The following is a 10,428-nucleotide window of genomic DNA, read 5'->3' as shown; positions in this document are numbered from 1 at the left end:
GTTAAATCTGCTCATTCCTGTTATTTTCCTTTCTCAAAATTGCTGTTGTTGTCACTTCTAGATTCCTCAGGGGAGAGGAAGAAATGTGTCTGTTTAACCCCAGCAACCTCATTTATTAGGAACTGATTTATTTCTTGTAATTTACTTGTCGTTCTAATTCTTCAGCAACAAAACTAAAGTTTGAGTAGGGCTACAATCAAAGTGAAGAGAAAGAAAGAAGGAAGAAAGGAAGGAAAGAAAGACAGACAGAAAGAAAGAAAGAAAAAGAGAGAAGGAAGGAAAAAGAAAGAAAGAAAGAAAAGAGGAAGAGAAAAGAAGCCGAAATACCTACCCACTACCCATTCTAATGAGCTTAGCTCTATCATTAGAGGTTTTTTTGGGAAAGGATTTGTTGATCAACCAAATATGTGAGAATAAATTTGGATTTCTGATCAACATGTGTGGCACTCCAGAGTAGATAGGAACGCATAAACAGATTATACCACTCACAGAATCAATGTTTGTTTGATCCGTTAGGAGGAGATATCTGGCACAAAGCACTTAACAGCATAACAAGATTAACTATAACAGAATTAAGGAAATGTTTCTTTCTAAATCACCACTTCGTAACTGTGTCTGTTGAGGAATCAGGTTTAATAACATTTTACCAGTTCAGTTTCCTATAGACAGGCTCACACATAACCTTTACAGCATAAAAATTAATTTAAACCAATTGATGACTTTTCAGGATCTGACTTAATGTTATGAAAGTGAATTTACTTCTTTTAAATGAAGTTTAAATAAAGTGAAATTACTTAATTTTAAATGATAACTCATTATATTGAATTAGTACCTGTATATGACACTTAATAGCTGGTGGGATGAGATCCTAGCGTAACTGTGTCGGTTCACTGTGAAATTATCTGCATGCCACCTTCAATTATGGAGGCTTCCAGATGCTTTAAAGGAATGCTGTGAAGCCTAGAGATTACTGTGACAGAAAGATGGAGTAGCTCCTCCTTAAACCTGTTGACCCTCATACAATGACTGTAGGAGTGGAACACTTCTGGACAAAAAATAATTCAAAAGTAAATCACAAGCATATCTCAACATTTTTTTTAACTTTTTTTTTTTTTTATAACTGCATTTGATTTTAATAGCTGACTTTTAAGCATTAAATTTTTTTCCAGCACCAGGAGTTTAGACTGCATTTTCTTATAGGTCTTTCAATATCATTCTGCAAATATAGTACCTACTGAATTCAAGCCTTATGTAATGAAACTGTTGTATTATTACTATAAATAATCAACATTTCTTATGTGCTCCTTAATATTTATCTTTCAATAGAATATATATAGAATGAGTTTGGTTTGAATTAATTTATAATATTGTTTCATATGCTGGACTAAAATATGTCTTCTATTGCTCTTCTATTGATTATGTAAACTGTTTTCTATATATCTAGTTGAAGAAAAAAATAATTAGCTTCATCTGTGAAATCCTGAATTTTCAGCACTACAAGTTACACATCTATATATAATATAAAAAAATCTTACAACATTAATTTGAAACTATCTCATTGCTTATTTTTAAAAGTTGTTGTGAATAATTTGGAAATCTAGTATTAGCTAGACCTGACACTTTTTCTTATTTTCCACTACAACACTGCACTGAGTAACTTTGAACTAGGAATAGGTGGCTATATAATGAAAAAAAAATTACATTTTCTCCTGTTTTTCTTTTCTTCTTTTTTTTTTTTCCTAATATAGACTTCATTATTTTTGCATGCTAAATTTACTTTCTGTTAATGAGCCTTTCGGTTGAAAAGTAGCTATGTCATTTATTGTTGTGGAAATAATCACAATTCTTTACAAATTAAATCAATTAGAATTTTATTTTTCTTTCCCATGGGATGTAAAATGAATGTGAATTTGAGAAAGTAAACTAGAGTAGGCCCTCTTAGAAACAGTGGAAAGATAGGATTGCTTTTTTCGTTTCTCTCCCAGTGCAGTAAGATTTTTGTACTTCTAGGGATGAGAACAGGGAAAGGATGCACTGATTACTTGTATCAGGTTGTAGAAGCCTGTGATGAAGCCTGGTTACATCTTATCAACGTGGAGTTTCTCTTGTGGTTTACAGACTGTCAGGAGCCAGCCACTCCTTGCCACCCCACTGTGACATGGATTCGTGTAGCTCCGAGGAATTCTACCAGGCTGTTCACCATGCAGAGCAAACCTTCAGAAAGATGGAGAGCTACTTGAAGCAACAGCAACTGTGTGACGTTATCCTGATTGCTGGGGACCGCAAGATACCTGCGCATAGGTAGGTAATAAGCATAAAATATGGAAGTTACAAAAGTAAATGTTTTGGGTATGTGTATTTATTAGAACAGTGTTTTCTGTTACCCCTCATACCTGCTTCTGTCTTGCTTTAGACATAGCTATAAGGGCTGCAAAAGGTGTATTTGAAGGTTGGGGTTTTGAAGGTGAGGGTTTTTTGTACGTATTCCAAACGTTCAAGTAGCACTCAACTAGCAGACTGATTGTGAGTGTGACAGACAATTCTCTCTACTGTGATTCTGTTCATATGTGAGGAGAATGGAAATTTCTGAAATGAAATGCTGTATAGGTACACTGAACACTGTGTAATTTCTAGTTTAAGATCCTGATACTCTGATAAGTCTGTTGTACAGAGTTTCTCAGACACTTATAGAGGAATACTGAAGGCTTTCTCCTATGATCTGTACTTTTCAATGAACGTTTGGAATATGTACAAAACGTATTTACTTTTAATGATAATTATTGATATAAAAATATAATAACATTATCATTTATAAAATTCTATACGATTATCTGGTATTAAAACAAACCAGTATATATGAAACTATGCTTGGTTTTAGATAAAAATTAGAGTTTAAAATGGTTACTCTTCACTGAGATTTTGGTCTTAGCAATAGGTTTTGATTTAACAAATGCAAATAAAAATCAAATCCTAGAGTTTAGATTAAAATACAGAGAATAATTCAGAATTTTCAGGTGAACAAGTAGTTTTGCATCTGAACTGTGCATAAAGTTGCAAACCAAGGGTGATCTATTTCCTACTTGTGTCCTGATTTCTCTGCTGAGTTACCAGATTCAGAGCAGGACTATGGTTTCCCAGCAGAAAATCAGAAAAACAGCCAATGGATTCCTGAACTTATAAATTAATTTTGTGGTGTAGAGGGATACTATGAGATCATCTTGGCAACTTGGACCTTACGAAGTTGCTTTTACCCTAAGTGAATAAAGACACGGAGACTATTCCTGTTTAACAAAAAACGTTGGATATTTTATGTTGCCATAACAGTAAGTAAAAAAAAAAAAAGGTGCAATATGCAAGACTGGAAAGCCAAAGTTATTGTCCAAATGGTAAAAAGTAAAGCAAGACAGAAACCATTAAAATATTCAAATTACCCCAATAATTGTAATAAATGGAAGCATAACTCCACTTAACAAGCAGTAACAGATTGATCTAGGTAGTTTGCAGCACACATGGAATGGAGTCCCCCTCAGATTAGTAGCTGTAATAGATATAGAAATATTTCTCTTCTTCTTTCAGCAATTTTCATTCTTAAGACTTTGTTTCTAGTCTTCTATCTTCTAAGAGCTGCCATTTCTCCTGTTCCTCCCTTACCTGCGTGTATTCAGATTTCCGTTAGGTCCTTAATAATTTCTACCCAGCGACCTGGCACCTGATCCAGCTTCTGTGTTCCAGGCCTTTTGCCACTGTTAAATGTATTATGCATCTAGCACCTTATGCACCCCTGGTAGCTGTGGTCTGGTACTATTTTCATCTAAATCGCCAAGATCTTTCCTTTATGGGTATATCAAGTACAGATGTAATAACATTAGACTTTAGTCCTTCTATCCATCTGCATTTATATTGTTCCTACAAGAGCTACAAGATTTGCCTTAAGGTGCCTACCATCACAAAGAAAACTGTAGGAATAATAGCCTAAGGCCTTCTAATTTGTGTCCAGTTTTACATTCCTGTATATTACTGAAATAAATCTTTTTTTTTTCCAGAAATAATGGGAGTTTTATTGTTCCTTCTTAGCAGTTACCAGTCCAGTTTTTGCTTTTCACATTTTTCAACACATATAAGGTGAAAAAGTAGAGCAAAATAAATGACTGAATCTACATTCTTAAAATGACACAAAAATACTTATTAGATACATATAAACATTCCATAATTGGTATCATTCACCCTATTGAATATGGACGGTACAAAATATACATTTTTTACCAGTATACTTTTTGCCCATTTTAGTTATTTTGGTAACCTGCATAGTTTGTAGAGTAGGAAACAGAGGAAAATGTAAGTTGTTTGGTTTTTTTTAGTTAGTTTAGTTCAGTTACCCCACTATTTTTAATACAGATGTTCATATTTGTATGCCCACCTTTCAGCAGTAATTTAATTTCACATTTGTCATTTCAATTCTACAGTATATGTAAATCAGTCTTGAGCTGGAAAAATACCCTAATAACAAGACTGAACATGAAATAATAGCCAGAGTCTTATTTAGATTTTCTAATAAACCTTCAGAGACCTTTACATTTATTTTTCTGCTTCTCAGTGGTCTGCAGCTGAAAGTCCAAATCTCAAAGAACTGGAAAAGTCAACTGTTAAATTTTGTAGAGCTGATAAGGCAAGATAAAATGAGATGAAGGGTATTCTGAATTTTCTTTCCGTTTTTATTTTTAACAGTGTTTATTCTATGTTGTTTTAGACACATGGCTGGACAAGCACAGGGAACTGCTTATTTTTACTGTGGCTGTTAAAAAGCTAGAAATTACAGATTCAACTTTCCCTGCTCAAAGCAGGATCAACTACAAGGTTAGATTAGACCATTGAGGTCATACCTGGTTAGTTTTTAATATCATCACTTGCAGAGGTTACTCTCTTCTTAGCTTGTTCCAGTTTTTTATTATTCTCACTGTTTTTAGTGATCCAGCACGTGGTGTCTAGGCAAATTTACTCCATGATCTCGGTGAGGCAAACCAGTCTATAGGTGTCTACATCTTTCTTCTTGAGGATGGACATGGAAATTGACTTTTCCAGTCAATCTCAAACCTACAATTATCTGATCCATTAAAGATAAGAGAGAGTGGCCTTTCAGTGACATTGTAGATCTTCCTCTAGCATTGTGCCTTCAACTTATCCTCTCTGCTCCGAGGACTTATATATGTCCAATTCATTTAACTGCAGCCTAAGGACATCTTCCTGTGTTGTGAGTTACACCCTCCACAGAACCTGCCACTGGGAGATTTTTTCGTTTTCCTTTTTCACCTACTCTCTTTTTGCATTTGACTTTCATCAGGAGTCACTTCAGAAGTCCAGGCTTGTAATTTGCTCTTCATTTTACAAACTTTTCTTAGGATCCATTGTCTAAAATTTCATTGTCTCATGGTCACTGCAGCCAAGTTTGCCAACATATTTCACAGGTGCTTTCTTTTGTCTCTCCAGATCTGTCAGGAGCAGATCCAGTAAAGTACCTCCTCTAATTAAAGAGATCCAGTAAAGTACCCCCTCTAATTAAAGATTTTGCGATTTAGGCTAGATAATACATACTTTGCATTCCTTAGAACATATAAAAAACCTGCTTGCAGAGGACAATGCAAAACCAGTATTTGTGGAGTTTTTAACTGTGATACTTATCATAAAATCATTGAATTAACCGGGTTGGAAAAGACCTCTGAGATCATCAAATCCAACCCTTGATCCAACACTGCCGTGGTTACTAGACCATGGCACTAAGTGCCACATCCAGTCTCCTCTTAAAAACCTCCAGGGACGGAGAATCCACCACTTCCCTGGACAGCCCATTCCAATGTCTGATTACCCTCTCTGTAAAGAATTTCTTCTTAATATCTAACCTAAACCTCCCCTGGCACAGCTTAAGACCATGCCCTCTTGTTTTACTGACAGCTGCCTGGGAGAAGAGACCAACCCCCACCTGGCTTCAACCTCCTTTCAGGTAATTGTAGAGAGTGATGAGGTCTCCCCTGAGCCTCCTCTTCTCCAGGCTGAACAGCCCCAGCTCCCTCAGCCTCTCCTCATAGGACTTGTTCTTGAGTCTCTTCACCAGCCTTGTTGCTTTTCTCTGGACCTGCTCCAGCACCTCAATATCCTTCCTGAACTGAGGGGCCCAGAACTGGACACAGTACTCCAGGTGTGGCCTCACCAGCGCTGAGTCCAGGGCAAGAATCACTTCCCTGGTCCTGCTGGCCACCCTTTTCCTGATCCAGGCCAGGGTGCCACTGGCCTTCTTGGCCACCTGGGCACACTGCTGGCTCATGTTCAGCTTCCTGTCGATCCAAACTCCCAGGTCCCTTTCTGCCTGGCTGCTCTCCAGCCACTCTGTCCCCAGCCTGTAGCACTGCCTGGGGTTGTTGTGGCCAAAGTGGAGGACCTGGCACTTGGCCTTGTTGAACCTCATCCCATTGGAATCAGACCATCTTTCCAGCTTGTCCAGGTCCCTCTGAAGAGCCCTCCTGCCTTCCAGCAGATACCCCCCCCTAACGTGGTGTCATCTGCAAATTTGCTAATGGTGAATTCAATCCCCTCATCTAGATCATCAGTGAAGATATTAAACAGAACTGGGCCCAACACTGATCCCTGTGGGACACCACTAGTGACTGACCACCAACTGGATTTTTATTTCTCAGAAAATAAATAGGAGAAAGTCAAATTATATATTACAGCTGCGTTTTATTGTTTGGGTGTCTCAAACAGTTTTAATGTGCTTTTTGTTAGCTCCTGAACATTACATTTGTCTAATCTAATATTCCATTAAACAGGTTGCAGATGTAATATTTTGCATGAAGGAATAGAAAAAGGAAGAACAAAAGAACCATGTGTTGTAATAATGAACAAGCAACCAAAAAGGGTACTGAGAAAGTAGGAAGACCTTTTAATAGGTATTTCAGAGGGAAAAGTAGCTGACATTTAAATAAATTTCAAAAATTAAATAAACCTCATCTTTTTTTGTTATATTGCTATAACATGTATAAATAACAATTAAATATAAAAATGTAAATACCTTAAAGGGAGAAAGAATGCTAAAATAGTAATTTTCCTTCATTTAAGCTGTTGTACTATTAGCACTCCATCCTAATATATTAGGATGAACATGAACATGGAGTTTCTAGTTTCTCCACTCATTCTGGAGATACATATATATATATTTTTCTCATTTTCTGTGACTGTCATTTATAATATAATATTTAAATCAATTATTGAAACACTTATATTAAAGCTAGAAAAAATAAATAATTATTAACTAGAGACTGATGTAACTCACCGATACCAATGTTCTTTGGCATCTCTCTTTCTCTCAACCTAGAGAACTGTCCTTGAGGGACATCCCAACCCAAGGGAGGAATCTCCACTAATACACCCCAAGAAGGGCTATGTTACAAGAACCTGGCAGTATGGAAGTCCACTTTATACCTTTACAGTATAAAGTGATTGACTGACTCTGGTGGTTGCCTCAACATCCGGATGTTAATTCAGGATGTTAATTCAGGATTGAAGCCAGACTGGTTTCAACATTGCCAAACCTGGGGATTAGAGCCACCTCAGCCCACCACTGATACATTTGCAAATAGGGCATTGTCTTGTTCACATTTGGGGGAGGGGAATATCCTGCTACAATGAGAAATCTGAGTTCTTATGCATTTTTGTTCTTTCTGATATTCAAGATAAGGGCTAAGAGGGGCTCTTACCGTGGCAGAAAAGGTAGTACAGAATTATTAGACAATTGTCACTTACATGTGAAACAAAGAAATACTTTAGTAAGGCTACAACTGGTTGGATGAAAAGTGAAGAACTTTCAATACAAATTTAAAATTTTCATTACAAATATGGAAACAAGTTCAACTGGAGCTTTTTTTTTTGGATGCTCAGTTCTAAAATAATACATCTTTTATTTACTATCACCCTGATAAATTTAATAAAACTCTTTCAACAAACTGCAATTAGTTTTGTCTTTTTCAGTTCTCTGAGTAGTGATACCAACTGTTTCAATTTTGAATGCTACTATTAGAGACAAAGTTTAAAAAAGTATCAGTATAATGAGATAAATTAATGGAGAAAGTTAGACTGAAAGGCAAGGAGAAAAGATAAAGAAGCAGGAAGAGAAGGAAGGACAGTTTAGAGGCAGGAAGTGAAAGAAGAAAAATGCACATTGTCCTAACTGTTGATTTGTTTTCTGGCAATAGTAGCAGATGCACGTGGAAAGCACACAATAAAAGCAGTACAGCCAGTTCACTCCGAGATATCTGTAATTAAGATTTGAGGAACTTCCCACATCAAACATTGCATCTGAAATGTGTTGTTTAATACAACCTACTGTCCATGAGTTTAAAAACAGTTTATTCAAGTAATATGGTTGAAACAGAACAACAACAGCAGCAAAGATTCCTCCTACTGGAGGGAAAGCAGCAAGGCACTTTAGATAAGCCTTTAATGTTAACCTTGATTGATAATCTTGATGTGGGGATTTGGGTTGGTGGCAAGTTGGATATGAGTCAGCAGTGCCCTGGCAACAAAGGGCCAACTGTTGGGGGTGCATAAGACTGGTGCCAGCCAGTCAAGGGGGGTTATTGTCCTGCTCTACTCTGTGTTGGTGAGGCCTCAGCTCCAGTACAGTTTTGGGAACCATGGTACAGGGACATCACACTGTTAGAGTATGTCCAGAGGAGGACGACTTACAAAGAGCAGCTGATGTCACTTGGTTTGTTCAGCCTGGAGAAAAGAAGGCTGAGTGGTGACCTCATCATAGTCTACAGCTTCCTTAAAGGGAGAGGGAGCAGAGGGGGAGATGCTGATCTCCTCTCTGGTAACCAGTGACAGAACATGAGGAAATGGAATGAATCTGAGTCAGAGGAAGTTCAGATTGGACATTACAAAAAGGTTCTTCATCAGGAAGATGGTGAGTTACTCCACCAGGCTTCTCAGGGAAGTGGAAAGAGTTCAAGGAGCATCTGGATCATATGCTTAGTCCTATGGTTTATTTTTGTTTTAGTTTTAGGTAGTCCTGCAAGGAGCCTTATGGGTCCTTTCCAACTTGAGATATTTTATGATAGTATTAAACCAGAGTACTAATGGTATTACTTTATGGAGTGGAGGCAAGTGCAGTGACTGAAATGAACTTTGAAGGGTGAAAGAAACAAGGATGAGATGTCTGAAAAAGAAAGTAAAAAAGAAATGTTCAGCTGCCTAATCTCTCCTGAGGTACTTTGAGTGCCCTGTCTGGCTTCCATCATGTAGTTCAGAGGGAGACAGGGTTTTTATAGGTCAGCGCCAGCCTATGTTGATGAATTAGGTACTTTGAATTATCTGAAACTGGTCTGACATCGATGTTTAGGGGATTGATTCCCCTTCCAAATTGATTGTTAAAAGAAAATAAAATGAGGGAGAGGCTAAATGATACAGAATATGAAAATAAAACAAACTAATTCAGATATATGACAGATTGACAAAGAAGGCCATATAAGAAGTACTTGGATCAGGAAGATGTGACAACCCACCATCAAAAAAGGGACTGAAAATCACACACAAGGATTTGACCAAACCACATTCTATGGAGGAATAGGTTGTGAAGATAAAATAATATTGATGCTCTATTGTGTAATTTTGTAAAAAGGAGTTCTAAAATAAAAGGATGACAAATGGACTTTAAAAAATCTAGATACTTAAGCAGTCACTTATTCTAATAAATTCACAGATCATTCTCTATACTTCCATCAAACCTAGCATTTATGTTTCTGAGATTTCTGCTGATAGTTCAAAGGAGATAAAACTGGACTTTTCCTTCTCCCGCAAGCTTTTTCCCCTTTTTCCTTGTGGAGTTACAGTGAATAAAGGAAATCATAAAGCCCACATATTGAGTATCACAGTTGATTGTGTCATCTTTCTACAATCAAATATGTATGCTATGTCTGAATTGTGTGGGTATTCTTCTGGAGAAAACCACTGAGCTCTGTTTTGTATTTGCATCATAATGGATCCTCATCAGCTCTTATCTTCATCCCTGTGACATTTTGCTTGTCTTGCCCATTCCCAAATGTTGAGAAGTTAACGGCATAGAGTTCCAAATACTGGCTGCAGTTGCAGGTATCTTTAAAATTGACATAGGACCGCAAACACACTGGCAAAGTGTTTTGGACAATGGACTTTGTTGTCAAATCTGGCAAATGTGATATGTGCATTACTTACAGTTTCTGAAGAAAACTAAAACTCTGGTCGACATTGTGTATTTGTTGGAAGTGTTGATATTGGATTTGTGTAACATTCCTAAAAACATTGAGACAATATGAGAATATAATGGAATGTAACTTTGCGTTTCAGTTTGTAGAATAGAAGAGATAGACGCACTTACTGTATTTACACTTTAGTTTCTGGAAA

The 10,428-nt window shown here is 36.9% G+C and overlaps 1 protein-coding gene across 1 annotated transcript in view; it reads left to right on the top strand.

The window, feature by feature from the left end:
• The first annotated feature begins 2,120 nt into the window (after positions 1–2,120).
• KLHL1 (kelch like family member 1) overlaps positions 2,121–10,428 on the top strand; it is a 142,851-nt gene continuing 134,543 nt past the window's right edge. The window contains exon 1 of the mRNA XM_018070994.3: positions 2,121–2,301. Within this exon, the coding sequence (XP_017926483.1) occupies positions 2,159–2,301 (143 nt within the window). The 5' untranslated portion in view covers positions 2,121–2,158. The remainder of the gene's footprint in view (positions 2,302–10,428) is intronic.

Source organism: Manacus vitellinus, unplaced genomic scaffold, assembly GCF_001715985.3.
Source record: "Manacus vitellinus isolate BGI_N305 unplaced genomic scaffold, ASM171598v3 scaffold_2_pilon, whole genome shotgun sequence".
In the NCBI taxonomy this organism is placed as follows: domain Eukaryota; kingdom Metazoa; phylum Chordata; class Aves; order Passeriformes; family Pipridae; genus Manacus; species Manacus vitellinus.
This window is presented reverse-complemented; position numbering and strand designations above follow the sequence as displayed.